This window comes from Porites lutea, chromosome 7 (assembly GCF_958299795.1).
Source record: "Porites lutea chromosome 7, jaPorLute2.1, whole genome shotgun sequence".
NCBI classification, from domain to species: Eukaryota; Metazoa; Cnidaria; class Anthozoa; order Scleractinia; family Poritidae; genus Porites; species Porites lutea.
In genome coordinates this window covers 12,543,225-12,562,172 of record NC_133207.1, presented here as the reverse complement: position 1 = coordinate 12,562,172, position 18,948 = coordinate 12,543,225, and the positions used below count along the sequence as shown (strand labels likewise).

At 40.2% G+C, this 18,948-nt stretch overlaps 1 protein-coding gene across 2 annotated transcripts; it reads left to right on the top strand.

Annotated features, from left to right (window-relative positions):
• The first annotated feature begins 272 nt into the window (after positions 1 to 272).
• Positions 273 to 15,482, top strand: LOC140944071 (potassium voltage-gated channel protein Shaw-like). Of its 2 annotated transcripts, none has more exons than XM_073393185.1 (3): positions 273 to 395; positions 5,709 to 6,399; positions 12,416 to 15,482. In XM_073393185.1, exons 1-3 carry the CDS (start codon positions 346 to 348, stop codon positions 13,478 to 13,480), a joined length of 1,806 nt encoding a protein of 601 aa, XP_073249286.1. In that variant the 5' UTR covers positions 273 to 345; the 3' UTR covers positions 13,481 to 15,482. The 2 variants fall into 2 exon arrangements, with proteins under 2 accessions (XP_073249286.1, XP_073249285.1); XM_073393184.1 differs by lacking the exon at positions 273 to 395 and adding an exon at positions 4,296 to 4,579.
• Positions 15,483 to 18,948: the final 3,466 nt, after the last annotated feature.

The window sequence follows — 18,948 nt, the reverse complement described above, 5'->3', positions numbered from 1 at the left end:
TTTCTTAGTTGGCATTGCTCGCTCCAGTCCCAACTCGTTTTTGAGCCGTATTAATTCCGCCCAAAGAGAACCAAAACTGCCGAAACCTTGTTTACAACTTAACCACTACGTTGCCTTTTATTCCTGGTGGTTGGAAACTACAGAGCCAGAGCTCTTTAGTTGGACATCTTGATCGGCATTGATTCAATTTTTAATTACTTTGATGCGGGGTCAGTGATAGGGCTGACATTGCATTGGCGTTACATGCACATTTCAAAACAATCATATATTTAGGAAAACAAACTGGCATATACTCTGCGCTGTAGTTTTGTCTGGCACCGGCTATGAGGCTCTACAACAACCACCATGGGAGATAATGACTGCATTATGAAAAGGTCTTATCGTAAAAGGACTAGGTAAGGTTAAAAGACGATACAGAATCATTTTTTCAGAGATTCAAGAAACAGGCTCAATGATGAGTTAATCAACCGGCTTGCTTCGGACTTCCGAATTGCCGAGAGTCTAAAATATACCTAAATAAGGTAAACACGATGAGCATTATGTTCCGCCTCTTTACTCACTATTTCAAAAATTGTTGTTGTTTTGGTTCTGTTTTAAGTTATCATACAATGAAACTAGGGAATAGCGTCGTGAAGACTGACCAGCCGATAGATTGAATTGACTCAATATTCATACCTTTCGAGGAACGAGTACGGCCTAATGGGTGAACCTTCTAAGCTGGGATATTATATTTAGCAAGAAGTAAGAAAATATTATTTCTCGGAAAGGTGAATGAAGGTTGATAACTGAACTACCATCAACATTAGAAAATGGAAACTGCTACTAAAACTGACTCCATGAATAAATTCTAAACGAATTGTGATCTTTAAGGAAAATAAAACATCAATTTAAGGCAGCTTATAAAAGACAAACAATAGTAACATTCTAAAACATACACCAGTTTTCTTTCAGAAATCAAGCAGCCGTATCTAAATGTAAATAATTTTATCTCGGTAAGGTTATATCAGGCATGGGAAAGGCTAATCTGCGCACGAACTGGCACTAGAGGGGGGTTTCAATTTTGATTTTAAATTTCGAGTTCTTTCTTCTGATAACTTATTTTTCGCCACGGTAATTTTACGGTATGTTTACGTCAAACGTCGATGCTCTCAGAGGAAGTGAGGGAATGTTATTATCATTACAACAGGTGCATTTATCGCTGACGGGTGCAATTTAAAACAGAGCCCTTACTGATTATTCAGTCATCAGACAACACGTGAAGAGCCACTGACAACAGACCTCCGGGCGAACCAAAATTTATCGCCTTTAGTATGCTCAGTAGTATCTCAATCAACCTTGGAACATGAAAAAATCTTCTTAAAGGTTAGATTTGTTACAGTTCCTTTAGTTTTCTGTCAAATTTTTTCTGCAGGATAACGATGAACTAGACAGCCAAGTGTTCCCTTGTCCAAGTTTAAGTGTAATTTTTAAACAGAAATCATGAATTTTACTCCAAATTCGACGGCATTTAACAATAGGAAAAGACAATTACTACTGACAATATATCAACTTTTTTTTTTCAAGTTTACCTAAACAAGCCGAATATAAAATGGAATGTTTCTGTTATGTTTTCATATATGCCTGCATATTTCAAGATAGTTGATCGATGTGAAAGCTTTTCACGTCGGCTACAGAATATTAATAGACTCTTATAATTTAAAGCCTTTGCAGGTGGCCTTGCGTTAATGACGGAAAGATTTTTTCACGAAAACCATACCTACCATGGCAATTAAACAAATACATCGTTTTTATGCGGCACCAACCGTCCAAAATGCTTGTACAGAAGTGTGAACTATCATTTTGGGAAGTATGAAATTAATTGCTAAGTTATTCTCTATCTCCGTATTTAAGTGGGCAATACAGTGGAACCTCGATATAACGAAGGGCCAAGGGACTGGCGACGACATTTACAGTTTGCTATAACGAGGTTTCGTTATAGAGTGCGACCTCAATATAACGAATCTCTATATAACAAAGTCATCGGTATAACGAACGACGTTCTTTAACCCAGCAAAAGCAAATATATAAGAAAGAACCTCGATACATGTATAACGAAACCTCTTTAGAGCTAACAAATGTCGCCAGTCCTTTGACCCTTCGTTATATCGAGGTTCCATAGTATCGAGGTTCTTTTTGACATATTTTAATACGTACTATTGCGGGCCAGAAAATCGTTCTTGTAGCTAGAACTTTCTTATTTCAGTAGAGATTCGTTACATCGAAGTTGCACTGTAACCTATTTAATTCCATGTCTCTTTTTCAAGGAGGGGGTGATCGTAGGCTATATCTCTTAATAAAAGTCCATCATCTCCTCACTGCCCCCTCCCCCAACCCCACGGGCTTATAGGAGTCAATTAGTTGCACCAAGAGACTATAAAGGGGACAGAGAGGCCATCCCCCATATACACCCTATTCCATAGGTAATTCGTCTCGAGTTATTTTTAGAATCGGGATGAAGTTACCTCGCGCGAGGCGTGGATGCTTCGTGGAGGTTTCGCATGACCAAACGCCGTGCAAAACATGTCGGGCGAGAGGCAATGAAAGCGTAAAAAGATCGAGAGCATTCCTGAATATTGAAGCGAAATGAGTCGGCGCTCACCTGGGAAAAAGGAATCGCTGGATTCTTTGACAACCCGTGAAATCAGTTTAACTCGAAGTTGTCGTAACCTCAGTGCTTTAATAAAATGAGAAATTTCGCCGGTCTATTGAAACCGGTCGTTTGTACAATTTAGGGAGTTTAAGATCCAACGACGCGGACGACAACTAGAACGTCAAAAAAACAAAATCTCGCTGTAGTCGTTTTCGTCGACAAAAGGAAAAGCAAAATCGCTCTCCGCGTCTTCCCCCATTTTGTTCCGCGTCAACTCGTGGAGGACGCGTGGCTCTAGCGTGGGTCGTCCACGCGGAATACATTCGCGCTATGTGATTGGCTGTTGTCCAATCCCCCTTGGGTTCTGCGGTTCTAAAAATAACTCGAGACGAATTACCTATGGAATAGGGTGTATATGGGGGATGGCCTCTCTGTCCCCTTTATAGTCTCTTGGTTGCACGAGAGGAAGGGAAATCTGGTACCCAGGGTAGGGATTTTGGAAATGAAACCAGAAATTCATCATGCACAGGCTCGTGTAGTAGAAATGTAACCTTCACTGGTTATAAAGATTTTCATTTATGCCGAAAGCGTATTCATCCACTCCCGGGGGAGCACTTCCTTATTTAGCCTAAACGGGTATGCGCCGCTGAACAGGGTATGGGTTGTTAAAACAGGGTATAAAATTTCAGAATTTATCATCTTGGACGTCTTTGGACCGGAAGCCTTTAAAAGAGTGTGAAGGTTGATGATCATGAGCCGCGGTTTACATGTGTAGTACCAACATTTTTTTTTCCAAAATCTCATTCCATGTTAATTCTATGTTAAATAGTTTTAAAATTGCTGAAATATGTATCCGAAACGAAAGGAATCAGGGTCATGAAATTACGTTTCTTGTCTTAATCTGGGTGGCGTAGTACATGAACCACAGAGTCAAGGTTTGACGGCCTCTGTGACACACCTCTGCACGCAAACTTCCTTTTTAAACGTGCTCCCCGGGTTGAAATGTGGTTATGGCATTACAAGCTATTACTGATGATAAACTGCCACTCAGCTTTCGTCACTTACATCAGACACTTGACAGGGCTCGTTAAGGTTTCACAAAAAAATCATAAAAAAGTCTTTAAAAGACTGAAACTAAACTCTGGGCTTGAACAGCTTTAAATATGGCCAGGTTGTTACCGCTATGGGTCTTAGAGCATAAGATCAAACTGTTTTTTTCCGGCGAGAGACTTTTAAAAAATTTCTTTTCGCAATCAGTGATGTTCTAATCTTAGCGTGGGGTACTTGTATTTTTGTCATTCCATTATGTATTTTGTATTTTATGTATGGGCTATCGTTGATCCGAAACTCAAGTCACGCCCTTAAAACTAAAGATAAGATAATTAATGTAAACGTTATTAGGGTTACGTTACCTTTATTTTGAGCCAAAAAGAAAAAACAAAAACAGTCGTAGGCTTAGAAAAGTGTTTTGTTAGGTAAATGTTGTATTTTTATATTCATTGTTAATTTAGTTTCCCATACTCATTATACGACTGGAGGTGAACAAAGCGGGAAATTACCATGTCAAGGGAAGCAAAGTGCTCGTACCCCAACAAATTCTAAGTTTAACAGCTAAACAAGACCACGAGATGATGTACGATGTAGGCATTACGTTTGAAGTCGGGCGAAAACAGCTCTTGTCCAATGAGCGTCGACTTGAATTCTCGTGCAATTTATCATCACTCAAAAATAGCTAAAAATGAGTGAAAGTTTAGTTGGATTTCGTTATAAAAGGGGGCCGCGTTTACAGACCTGAATTTAGCAGTAATTCGATCAGTACGTCGATAGGTCAGTTAACGGCGATAGCAAGTGAAAGTGTGTTTGCTTATCTGATTTCTTGTGGTAGCCCAGCTTAGCCGTAATGTTCGTGTCCAAACGTAAGAGGGGAAATCACAGGGCCACATCAGTCATGTAAGTTTTTTGTGATTTTCGTCTTTTTGTATTTTTTTTGTGCGAACTGCTTATAAGACTAAGTGCATGAGACTGGACCTCAAAGGGCAAAGCTAATATTTACAAGTTTCATGTAAATTCGTACAAAGATAATTAGTCTTTAGGGACGCCGCTCAAAAATAACACTCAGCATCAAAAGTGAGCAAATAAGGCGACATGAAACGCAGATGAGGTCTGGTACAACTAGCGCAATTTCTATCGAAGAGAATTGGCTCGCTTAGAAGATTGTAATCAAATGCTTAAGACCGAAGAAAGCTCAAACCACGAGAGCTGAACGAAAGGAAGGACCCGTCGTTCATTTTCGAGATTGGCAAGTTTGCAACGGACGAATCGTAATTGCATATCTTCGCCGATGAATTAATTAAACAAAGATAAGGTCACCCTACTTAAGATATCAGTTTTTTTCAACGATGAAGTGATGTCGTTTACGTTTTGAACAACATCCCCTGAGTTTATTTGTTTGGTTCATTCGATATGTACGCGATCCGCGTTCTTTTTGAGGCCCATAGAAAACTTGTTTTAAAGGTAACAAAATGGAAATCATTTAAAAAGGATTTTTGAAGACAAAATATCAATGTTTCCGCTTAAAGATACGCACACTATTGTGCCATACATCAGAAAACTACCACACAAGCGATAAAAATGTCAAACTATCACTCAGAAGTCGGGGGCCATAACGACATTATTTTCATTTTCATTAAATATCACGACCTTAAAGAAATCCACTTTAACTTTAAAAATTACAAGTTTGACACCATAACACTTAGGGGTCTGACACCAAACGAGCGCTCTTCAAAAGATCATCGCTCGAGGGGTGTTTGTTTGCAAGAAAAAGATTTATGTGTTTACTCGTGTATTTGCGAATTGATTTAGCGTCAGTTGAGAGCGAGATGCCTTCTAGCCCCAGGGCAACAGGCTAAACGCGTGTCTACTCGTTTGACAGTTTGCTATTGCCGTGCCGGCCATATGCATCGTTTGTCAAACGTGAAACGCTCTCCACAGGCATCAGCTGGCTGGTGAAAAATACTGAACTTATATAATGTTCCACATTTTATAAGAAACTAAATTTTTACATATATTCGTATATCAGGATCCAAGAGTCAACTGAGCCCGAGCCACGAAGCAGTCCAGTAACTCATCGCGTTTTTCTTGGCAACTCTAACTGCACGGAACAGGCTTCTCAGTCGCCTAACATGTCACGATCTCGATCTCGACTCTTTGATTCAGACAACCCTGGCGAAACAAGACTTTATTTAAACGTCGGCGGGCAAAAACACGAAACATTTGTCAGTACATTGGCTAGCATTCCGGACACACGTCTTGCATGGATAGCTGAACGTGCTATGAAGGATCCAAGACCGCTTGGGCAAAAGCGCGAGTTTTTCTTCGATCGGAATCCCGCTGTCTTTACTCATATTCTAAATTTCTACCGCACAGGCAAGCTTCATTGTCCAAGAGATGTCTGCGGGCCACTCTTTGAAGAAGAGCTTAACTTTTGGGGGCTGGATGAAAAACAGATAGAGACTTGCTGCTGGGCCAAATACGATGAACATCGAGATGCCGAAGAAAAGCTTCAGGGATTTTCCCGTGAAGAAGATCAAGAATCCGAATTTGAAGATATCAACAGTGGCTCTGGTGATATTGAAATACCAAGCAGCGGAAGTGAAATATGCAGCGAATCTCGCCGACTTGGGGTCCATCGCACAAGACGTCTTTGGCAAACGATCAAAAAGAAAATCTGGAAAACATTTGACGACCCTTACTCGTCAAAGTTGGCCAGGGTAAGGTTGACAGTAAATAACACATAATCACCCTTTATGATGTATTTAGGGTTAATCTTTCACAAACCGGCCAGAATCATAGTACCCCCTCATGGTCGTGTTTGACAAACCCCCATAATTTGAAGAAATCTTTTGGAAGAAATCTTTTGACGCCTTTGCAATTAAAATGCATAACTAATATTGATAACGAAAATTTTCATTCTTTAAGTGAAAACTCAGTAGTTAAAGCACAGTTTTCATGCATATGCCAAACTGCTCCTATGACAATTCTTCCGGGTCTGCGTTCCGTTTACAGATACTGATATTATTTTTCTTTCACGTCATTTCGCCCAGTTTCTCTGAAAATGCATAGGAACCGTATACGAAGCACAAAGTGTAGCCTCGTCAGAAATCATTTTTTTCTTCGTCTTTTACTTTTTGCATCAAATTAATTTAACTTGACTTGTTTTGCTTGGCAAAGAAGACGTGGTTGGAAATGTGAGTGCCCCATGCGCTTCAGTATTTGCTATCCTCTTCAATGTCGCGGTTTATGAATACTGCGTATGCTTATTAATTTTTTGTTGTACTTAGGTTTGTCTACTAATGGCTCGCCTAGCGTTAATGGTCGAGTTTTTGGTTTACATGTTTATTAATTTCACTGAAATAAAGCACTTACTCACTAACAAAAACGTTTTGAAAGAGGACATTATCTAAAACAAGAACAAAAGAAGTATCTTTAAATAACCATACGTTGAAAACTAGAAGGGTGATAAACGCCAAAACGATCAGGCGACGACGACATCGAAGAAAAGAGTAACCGAAAGTTTGTGAAGTGTCAACGGACAGAATTTTCTTCTTAATTTAGTCTTCGCACTGTTTGTACAATTTTCTATTTAGTTACGTCTTTTAATGAATTAAAATACATTTATTCTGTCAGTGATTGGCTGAGCCTAGACTTAGTGTCTAACATGGTGAACACCGCTTCCGATTTGGTGGTGAAAAATGAATCGTTTCTTCCTTGAAGTGAACAGCAGAAGATATCGATACGCGAAAACAAAACCACGCATTGATTAAAAAGGCAAATCTTCTAGATCTTTATCGATAAAAAACAAAAAGAATACTCTATTTTAGATCTGCTCTTCTACTCAAAGAATAAAATTGCATTGATCACTTTTAAGTAAAAACAAAAGCTTTTCAGATCTTCTTTCGTAAGTCAATCATTTATATTCACTTTCTTCCATATTAACCTTAAAATACGCCGTGCATTTGCATATAAATGTCTTGACCAATTCGTGAAAATGATCGAAGTCTTTTGTTTAAGCGTTAGATCTGTTCTAAGGTTTGAAAATTTTGTTTGAATGTCCTCTTTCCTAAATTTTTGTCGCATTTTCAAAGCAACAGTAATTCACATGCAATTTCCCACGTATACACCACCAACTTCCATTTTAATAACGACTTATTTAAAATGTAAAAGTTATGTAGTTTGTACATTGAAAATTCGACTTTGCCACTCATCTGCTTATATATTCGCAGAAACTATTGATTGAATTGAACGTTTGTCACATTTTTCTTTAAATAGTATATTGCTAGGCAAAAAAATGACAAGATTAACTCAGGGAAACAAAAAAGTAAACCGCTCACTCTTTCATAAGCATTTTATTTGATTTCATCGAACGTTAGCTAACGTTATAAACTCCCTTTTTTTAAATTCACAGTTTACTTTGAATACGAAACAACGTATCTTGTAACAAACTAACCTCGTCTACGAACATAATTTTTTTTATCAATGGTAAGTGTTTCTCTTCAAATCAAGCCATCATTTTCAGTACACTGAGAAAACACATAAATTGAATAAATTATATTTTCCTTGCCGTGTGATTGATCAACTGACAGAACTTGATCAATAAAGAACAAACAAAAACATCAACAAAAAAGATTAAAATAGAAGACGTTAAAGCGTGAAATCGGTGTCTTTATTAGGCAAAGGCCCCGGTCGTCGCAAGGCTTATATACGGGTGTCTTTTTCTCCGTTTTACCCTTCCGTCCAGACGTAGACGACGTTTTCGGGCACCAAAAAAGGCAGGTTTCCGAAAACTGTTCCCAGAGTGGATTTTTTTTTTCAACGTGCCGGCTTATCTTTCTGGTGTGGACGGACGAAACAATGATGCCAGTCGTGAAACAGCACGTGCCCTGTAAGGAACGCTAGCGTATTTCCATCGTTTTAGCGTTTTCATGTGAATTAGCGAATGTGATTCGAATGCCTAAGCTACAAATCGGAATCATATTTATTTCAAAACGGGAGAAAAAAAACTCGTCTACAAAGATATCCGGACGCCTGTGGAACGTAGTGTCCTAAGATCTATTGAGGATAAAAGTTAGTTTCGAGGGAAACAAGAATAACCAGCTTACAAAGAAACACTTCTTCCTCCACAAATTTATAAAAGTAAATCTCGCGACCGATAAATTCGCTGGCTACAGTGCACTGTTACCCTCTGGTGTTATAGACTTTACAGGGAGCTAGCTTATTTAAGCAAAAGGGGTTTTGAGAGACGCATGTCAAACGGAAGTGGACTCTTTGCATTCTTGGGCACTGGTGTTCCAATATTCTCGTCCAAATCGTCCCTATAAGAGAAAAGAGCTAAAAATAAAAATATGTTAACGTCAAGGCATATCATGAAGGGGCCGAGAAGATTTCACTTCCAATTGACGTCTGTCGCTCAATTGTTACGGGGTGTTTACATGAGAAAACTCGCACCGGCTCGAGTTTCATACCGGGATGACTTTTTTATTTCGTATCGTGTTTACATTATGATTGGGTCATTTCATATCACGATAGTTGAAGGTACACTTCATGTTGATAAAATACACGTAAGATTCAAAATCGCAAACATGCGCATGCGCTACCCGTTCCAGTCTACCAGCAGACTGATTTCACACCGAAACTTGTAGTCGTTTCGCGTTTAGATGATACCGTCGCGAGATTTCGTACCGGAGTGAAATTGTCGCTCCGGTACAACAACTAACGTGAACTCACGCCGGGGTATCATGTAAACAAATGTAGAGCCATGAGAGGGAACCGGAGTGAACTTACTCCAGAGAAAAAGTCGCCCCGGTGTCATCTAAATACCCCCTTACCTGTAATTGCTCCTATGTTACCCTCAATTGTTCCTTATGTCACCCGCAATTGTTCCTAATGTTACTCGCGATCGTTCCTTATGATACCCGAATTGTTCCTAATGTTACCCGCAGTTGTTCCTAATGTTAACCGCAATTGTTCCTAATGTTACCCGCAGTTGTTCCTAATGTTACCCGCAGTTGTTCCTAAACATTACACGCAATTTTTCCTTATGTTACCCGCAATTGTTCCTTATGTTAACCGCAATTGTTCCTAATGTTACCCGCATTTGTTCCTAATGTTACCCGCAATTGTTCCTAATGTTACCCGCAGTTGTTCCTAATGTTACCCGCAATTGTTCCTAATGTTACCCGCATTTGTTCCTAATGTTACCCGCAATTTTTCCTAATGTTACCCGCAATTGTTCCTTATGTTAACCGCAATTGTTCCTTATGTTACCCGCATTTGTTCCTTATGTTACCCGCATTTGTTCCTAATGTTAACCGCAATTGTTCCTAATGTTACCCGCAGTTGTTCCTAATGTTACCCGCAATTGTTCTTTATGTTACCCGCAATTGTTCCTGATGTTACCCGCAGTTGTTCCTAATGTTACCCGCAGTTTTTCCTGATGTTACCCGCAATTGTTCCTAATGTTACCCGCAGTTGTTCCTAATGTTACCCGCAATTGTTCCTAATGTTACCCGTAATTGTTCCTGATGTTACCCGCAATTGTTCCTAATGTTACCCGCAGTTGTTCCTAATGTTACCCGCAGTTGTTCCTAATGTTACCCGCAATTGTTCCTGATGTTACCCGCAATTGTTCCTAATGTTACCCGCAGTTGTTCCTAATGTTACCCGCAATTGTTACTAATGTTACCTGTAATTGTTCCTGATGTTACCCGCAATTGTTCCTGATGTTACCCGCAGTTGTTCCTAATGTTACCCGCAATTGTTACTAATGTTACCCGTAATTGTTCCTGATGTTACCCGCAATTGTTCCTTATGTTACCCGCATTTGTTCCTAATGTTACCCGCAATTGTTCCTTATGTTACCCGCAATTGTTCATAATGTTACCCACAGCTGTTCCTTATGTTCCTCGCAGTTGTTACTTCTGTTATCCGCAATCGTTCTTTATGTTACTCACAGCTGTTCTTAATGTTACCCGCGATATTTCCTTCGCAACCTTAGAAACGAGAAGGGAACTAGAGCCGAATTTCGTCTTGCGATTGTTTCATCTCTGGAATCGTTACTGGGGACGCGCCAATTAACTATCGGCCAATTTCTTTGCCCTCACGACTTATCTGTCAAACTTGATTGGAATGGCAGTGCGATCGTCGCTTTTATCTCTAAGATCGTCTCACCAAAAGTGATCGTCGCGAGTTAAATGCCGTCGGAAACACCCATAGATAGATAGATAAACCTTACTTCAACATTCGGATGGAAGAGCAACATTGTTGCTAGTATGTCCTAATGAAAAGAAACAAAACAGATTAATGAAACAATCGAGAGCGATCGATGACAATATTAAAAATAATTTTGACCACATGACTATTTACAACAATGTACATCATTAAAAAGAGGCAACAAATTGCATTACAATAACTTATAGTGTCGTCTAAGAACGGTATAAAAACTACGTATATTACTAGCAGTTCTTGCATTGTTAGTTAGTAAATTCCAGTGATTGGTCGCGAAATAAGTAAAGGAATTTAGACTATGCGTAGACGTCCTCGATTTCGGAAGAACGAGTTATCCTTTTACCTCTAAGATCGTAACCTGAATTTCTTTCCAAAAAGCTTGAGCTAAGATAAGTGGGCATTAGCCCATTTACACATTTATAAACCAGAACAAGCACATTCTGTAGACGTCTGTCCTCCATAATGACTCCCAGTTGTATGTTTGGAAAACGCGTCGTTTGGGTTAGTTTTATGAGCTGCAGCGAGAAGAGCTCCACCGAGTAGAAGCATCATTTTGTTTACTCTAAAACTGACAGATTTCTAACAGCTAATGGTCTAGTTTTTCAAACGGATTTTGCACGACGTTCTATCCATTGTGGCTGTCTCTGACATTTCATTTCGTTAAATAGAGTTCTAAAATGGTGACGTCAGAACTATTTGTTAATTCATTTACAAAGAATAAGATGAAAAAGTTACACTTGACAAGAATTTTCTCCTCCAGTTTGAAAGCTAGATACTAGCACTGTTATGCTCGGGTGACCCCACACAAATCTTTCAAGTCTTAGTTGGGTCTCAAACTTATGACCAGGGTCAATTTAGAAGGATTTGAATGGAGTAACCAGAGCATAGTATCTCAGAGGTAATTCTCTTAACATGCTGCCTCTCGGCAAGGAAACATTTCTCGTCTTGCTCTCGGCAAATCCCAAAATTTAAAAACTTCAAAACTTTGAGACATTCCCCTTAGAACTCCATTCCTCTTGTAACACTTAACAGTATGTCTGTATAGCACTGCGCATTATTTAATTTTATCTCGTAACTCGATCGTAACATTTAACACCATATAGAACCCCAATTCGCCCCATGTACTGAGGAAATTCGGATTCCGGGAAAATTTTGTTAGTGGAATCCGGAATCCCGGGCTTAAGAATTTGGAATACAGCTCAAGGAACCTGGAATCCTACAAACCAGTGGAATTCAGAATCTAAGTTCCACTGACAAAGACTGGAATCCAGTACCTGGAATACGGAATACACGCCGTGGAATTCGGAATCCAAGACTGTTTTGGATTCCCTTAAATAGGTCGACTCTTTATAGGCTAGATGTATTCGCTGCTGAGGTATTTCGTCAAATTTCTAGAGTAGTTACCATTAGCAGGAACCCATTCTGAACACTTCCCATAAGTCTGTTTTTGTATAGCCCCGTAAAATTTACTTTATGACCGTATTTTTCTTTGTTCTTCTTTAGGCTTTTGGCTTCATCTCTCTTATTTTTAACGTGGCGGTTGTAACACAGTTTTGTCTCCTGACGCTAGATTACTTCAGCGATAAATTGTCCACACAGTACCAAGTCCTGTTTATTATTGAATGCATTGCGGTATCCTGGTTCACGTTGGATATTGCAATACGCTTTCTTTGCTGTCCAGATCGAGTCTGCTTCCTAAAAACTCTTCAAAACTGGGCTGACTTTATTGCTATAATACCCTTCTACTTGGTTATTCTGACACCCTACGACGAAGTCATCAGAAATTTCAGCATCTTATATGTCCTTCGCATGATACGCACTTTTCGTCCGTTAAAATTCTCCTACGTTATGCAAGTATTCACTCAGACACTTCGAGCAAGTTCACGCGAGTTGTACTTTCTCATCTTTATTTTGGGTTTAGAGGTAGTAGTGTACGGCAGCCTCGCTTACTACTCGGAAAGAAACGTGCCCGAAACTAAATTCACAAACATTCCAATCTCGTTCTGGTGGGCACTGGTCACAATGACAACTGTGGGATATGGCGATATGTTTCCGACAACTCTTCCAGGCAAGTTGGTGGGATGCGTTTGCGCTATAAGTGGTGTTCTTATGATAGCATTGCCAGTATCTGTTGTGGCAAGTAACTTTTCACTCTATAATTCATACGCAAAGGTTAAGCTTAAGCTGCCTTCCCGAGGAAAGAAAAACATGGTGGACAACGCCCTTAAAGCCCTACAACTATCTACACCGCAAACAAGCGTTAGTGTTGCTTCGCCAGACGGCGTCAATGGCCGAAGCCGTTATTCGTCGCTCGTTTCAACAGGAATTGAAATGAATATAATAAATTGTAACAAGAAATGTCCTGGCGAGGAAAATGAACCACTTACCAATCACGAGCCAGATCAGAATCGAAGGTTCGCAAGACGCTCCGCGCATTTCTCGTTAAATTTGGTTCCTATACGAGCGCATCCGGAACTCCCCGAAGGAGATAGCGAACCGGAGGATATTGATAGGGCAAACAATGGAAACAATTTGCAAGCTACAAATAACAACTTACCGAACATTTGATTCAGCTGAGAATGATTTGAATGAGATCAGCGTTCTACTAATCCTCCTCAAAACAGGCCTGGACAAGCGACTAATGGCAAATCATAGGCCGTATTTATACGGAGAGTAAAGGGTCACTTGCGCCTATCCGAGCTATCCTGGGCAAGCCAACTTTTCCTTCATTTTTTTACAAAACTTGGCAAAACATTTACATGAGAAACAGGAAGTTGGCTCGGCTAGAAGGTAACCCACCTAGCCGAGTCAACTTTTCTCTATATAACATTTTAACTCGCCTGCCTCGGTCAAGGCGTGACAATAGGGACTTTAATATCCAACGACGCGGACGGCAACGAGAGCGTCAAAAAACAATAGGTTCTATAAGCAAAACAATAACTTTGTACGTGCATCACGCTTTTTTGTACATTTCTTTGCCCGTTTTTGCAAGACTACGACGCGAAAATGCCTGATTTGGCGTTTTATGGAGGACATAAACAAGCAACGACGAAATTTTATTTCTCTTTTTGAACTTGTATATGGTCCCTAGGAATTCAATTCAATTCAATTCCAGGAGGGTTCGCCTACATTTGAGAAACTAAGTGGGTAGAAAAAATTGCGATAAATACTGAAAGGACGCAAATTCACTTTTTAAGCGACGTTCTCGTTGCCGTCGCGTCGTTGGATCCTAAAGTCTCTAATTAGAGGATGGGCGAGCGCTGGTGGCTTTTGGGAAAAGGGACAACGTTTTTCTGATATCAACGCCCGCTGACTCGTTGACTCGGATGGGAGGGTGACCCTCTTACCCGGGACAACTTCTCTCCATATAAACGGGACCTAATTGTTATAACGACCAGAACAACTAGTGGAATTCTCTGAGGTCTGCAATAGGCGAATAGCTACCGATAGGAAAAATACCTTAAGCTACTCAAATGATAAAAGCATGACATCCAAATAAAGTTCCTGAAAAACCCGTAAAGTGGAAATAAATTGTTTCGCCTAACGCTTAGAAAGTGGGATACTCGAAAAGACCTTGCATGATTGTAATAGAGAATGACGTCCATGATAGCAATCCGTCGCGATACCTGAATAAAAACACTTCAAAAGGGAAAAGACCATTGCGAGGCGCTTAATTTAATACTCCCTATTCATCGTCTTCTTGACAAGTGTCATTTCTATGTTCTGTCTGGATTGTTCTAAGACGTCGGTGAAAGTTTTTTTTTTTTCAAGGTAATAAACAGCAAAACGTGTTGGCAGCTTTTTGTCTTGGGTATTTGACTGTCTTGTTCCATGTTACAGAAATTGTGAGTAAAAAAGTAAAGTAAAACGTTATTTACACGGGGTAGCCCATTCAGCTCTAAGGCTGGTCTCCATAGGGACCCTGTATCTTAAAAAATTAATTTACATCAAGAATTTTCATGAACTATTACATTTAAAAAGCCTAATAAAAATACAATACTAGAATTTAAGAACTACATTAGAAAGTCTAAAAATACAATGCAAAATCACATTTAAAGTCTAAAATAGTACTAAAATATCAAAGTTATGATAAAAAGAAATGTCTTGCTCAGCGGCAGAACGTTTGAATGTTTTCACTCTTCACAATGTTTAAAGGGAGATTGTTAAAAATTTTTGCGCCAGTAAAAAGAAAGGTCCTTTTCCCAAAATTTTGTTTAACGTTTGGTAGGGATAGCCTCATACATTGCCTTGTGGAATAATTGTGAATGTTCGAAAATCTAGTAAAATATAATGAAAAGTAACTATTGCTTCAGATGAGCGAGAGCAACGTGTGATAATCCGTGCAGATCTATTCTGTAGGCGCTGTAGTCGATCTATATCTTGCTGTAGAAGGTTACTCCAGGCAATGTCACAGTAATCAAATAATGGAAGAATTAAAGCGTTGTGAATAAGTGTTGCTGCCTCTTTTGTGACGAAACTTCTAACACGGCCCAGGATACTAACTCTTGACGCCACCTTTTTACACACATAGTCCGCGTGAGCCTTCCAAGTCATAAAGTTGTCGAACACCACGCCTAGGTATTTAAAAGAAGTTTCGCAAGATATGGACTTTCCGAGAAAATTAAGATTTAAAATGCAATCGCGCTCTTTATGCCTTTGAGATGTAAATAGTACACACTTAGTTTTTGAAACATTGAGAACAAGATTATTGTTTTCTAGCCATTCAGATAAACACTGAAGATATTGGTTGATGGAAAAAATTAAATTGTGTACAGTTGGACCAGCAAGATATAAAACTCTGTCGTCAGCGTACATATTTACAGAACAGTGTTTGATACAACGTGGTAGGTCATTAATGTAGACAATGAATCCGAGGATGGACCCCTGCGGCACTCCAGAAGTTATGGCAAGCTCTTCAGATGACTGAGAATCAATGTGCACGAACTGCTTTCTTCCCGTGAAGTAGTTCTTAAACTATGGGAGGCTTTCATCGCATACACCGTAATACTCTAATTTGCTAAGCAAAATGTCATGGTCAACTGTGTCGAAAGCCTTTGCCAGGTCAATAAACACAGAACCAGTGACTAAGCCCTTATCCATGTTCATGAGAATCTCGTCGGCGAAATAGGTTACAGCCGTCTCAGTTGAGAGCATTCTTCTAAAACCAGATTGTGATTTACAGAGCAAGTTATGATCGTCAAAATAACTTGCAAGTTGCTTGTGGATTAAACGTTCTAGGACTTTAGATACCACTGGTAATACGGATGTGGGGCGGTAATTTCTTGGATCATCTTTTGTACCTGATTTGTGCAGAGGGTCACCTTCGCTTTTTTCTATTCCGCAGGGATAACGTTTTGTTGGATAGTTAAATTAAAAATGACGGACAATGGAGAAGCCAGGGCGTCTGATCCGTCTTTATGTAGACGAGATGGAATACCAGCTGATGGCCATCCTCAGAGACCACGGGGCAGTCAGTCGGATCGCGAGAAAAGGCAGGACGAAAGTTTTCAAGCATGGGTGAAAGGGCCCCTGGGTACCGACTCTCACCGAACTATTCCCAAAAATTCAAGCAGATGCCAGCTCCTGATTGGGCACAAAAAATGCTTTGTATTATTGTGCCCAATCGGCGAACAGTTCCTCCTGAGTTCTTTTCGTGAGTTCGTACACGACGGCTATTGTCTCGATCACGGCTTGTCTGGCTCATGCACTAAAGAAATGCACGCAGTCAGGAAATTTCAGTTTGATATAAAATCCCCATCTGATTTCAAAATATTGTTTGCCCGAAAAATAAAGACGCTTTTCCAAAAAAACAGGCTTGAGCTTACAACAGGTATTCACGCTTGCATCGGTCACGCGTCTTGCGTAAATACTAGGGAGTTTTTAAAAGATACCACGACGGCTGACAGCCACGAAAACGTCGCATGGAAAAGTGAATTCACATTTTTTCAGTCTCTATCGTGACTATTCCAACTCGCTTACTTTGTCAAATGCAAGCACTGACTCTGATTTCTTTATATCCAAGTTCATGAAGAGAATGAATTTTGTCATTGCTTGTTTACGTCCTTCACAAAACGTGAAATTAGGCATTTTCACGGGTAGTCGTGCCGTTGACGGCAAAGAAATGTTAAAAAAAGCGTGATGCACATGCAAAGTTGTTTTGCCTTGTGAAGCTATTGCTAATTTGACTTTCTCGTCGCCGCCGCATCTTGAAGTTTCCCGCCTTTTCTCCCGACCTGACTGACTGCCCCTGGGTCTCCGAGGATGGCTGATGGCGCCATTTAGGAATGTGAGTAATCGTTTTCGGTTTATGTTAGACTCGCCTACAAGTCGAGATCAAATTTTTTCACGAGCGCGAAGCGTGAGCGATAGATTTTTTATGTTTTCTGCGCCAAAAGCGAGCGAGGGAGCAAAGCTCGACTTGTTTCCCCTGCAAAAAATCGCATCACAAATTTTGTCTTGCGCGTGCTCAAAACAAAGCAAGTCGGTAATGTTCTTTCGCTCCGTGGCCGCCAGGAAAATCCGACCTTGGTAAAGTACCCAAATGGAGGAAGACAAAACGCCCACTGAAGTTTTGTCTTTGAGTACAGGCGATAAAACGAAATCGGAATACAGCCCGCAAAAAATACACAGTTTGGATGAAAACAGTTTAAGTCACGTTTCATGTGGCGTGATCGGGTTTGTTTGACGGCGCATCAGTAAAACCGTTCACGATTGGATAAAACCTTCACGAGGAAAATTCCTCCTGCAAATTTGGCGCGCTGCAAGGGATAAAAGTCCTTCGCGCTGGGACCAACTACCGGAACCGGAAATGAGAAGCGAGGGACTTTGAGGAAGTCTAGGTTTGCGTCTGCCCCAAGGTTGATGGCACTCAGTATAATTAGCGCCTGTTTACATGTTGGTAGGAGACCCCAGGTAGCTAAGGTAACCCGTTTAGGTGGGTCTACATCAGGTTTACATGATGTACCCTGGGATGGCGGGGTTTCAAGATTGCATGTAAACGCGGGTTATTTTTTACACCACCTGAGTTGTCTACCTGACCTATCTAGGGCGCCACACCTCCAAGCACACAGGCCTGAAGACTCCCCTAACCCAATATTTCGCCCTACGTTAGAAATTCGTTTTAACGTCGGATTAAGGGGATGGGGAGGGGGAGGGGGGAGGTCACCCGAAATCGTATACTGATCCCTTCTTCCTTCAGTTATTACAAGCTACTTTTAATGTGTTAGTAGAATCTTTTAATTATTCCTTTTGTTTTTCGCAACCACGCGTTATAATTAGCTCAAAAATCTTGCCCTATTATGACCTGTTTGGAGGCGTTATTTTAGGGTACCTAAGCGGAGTACCTTGAGTATCCGCGAGTTACATGTAATTACCGTTAATGTGTTCAGTGCCACCGCGAACGGTCAGAGAGATTCCTTTTCTTTCGTTATTTATTGTCGAGTATTGAGCAGACTAACCTCTGAGTTAAGAAATAGGGACCAATGAAAAGAATATTATTTCAAAACTGCCTTTTACCTTGATTTGTCGCTGCCCAGCTTATTTTCTCTGAAATATACCGTCTATGACCCCTCCCCAGTCGTCTCTAATGATTTTTACATAGGGTTATCGGTTACAAGGGACCAGCACGGTAACTTAACATGAAGACGAAACATCGCTCCGACTTCTGTCGCTAATATTCGGAAGTGTAGATAACTAACAGACAAATGAAAACGTTTCCTCACACTGAAGAAGGGCCATACACCAGAAACGTCTGTTTTTTGTAACAAAAAACATTTGACACTTTTTTGATATTTTTGTGTGGAATATCACCTCATCAGCTATCCAAGTAGAAGTGTCACGCATCCCGGATGGTTTTTCCGTTCACCATTCAACAGAGACTTATGCTAGTTTCTTATCATTTCCAGTTCCACTCGATCCATCCAGGAGGAGAAGACTGGCGAGATATCAACTGCAATAGCCCAAGTTTGATATATTAAAATTCTATCATGACTCTGAGGCTTTCTGGTCATTTTTCTATATTTGGTTTTGTTTTCTTT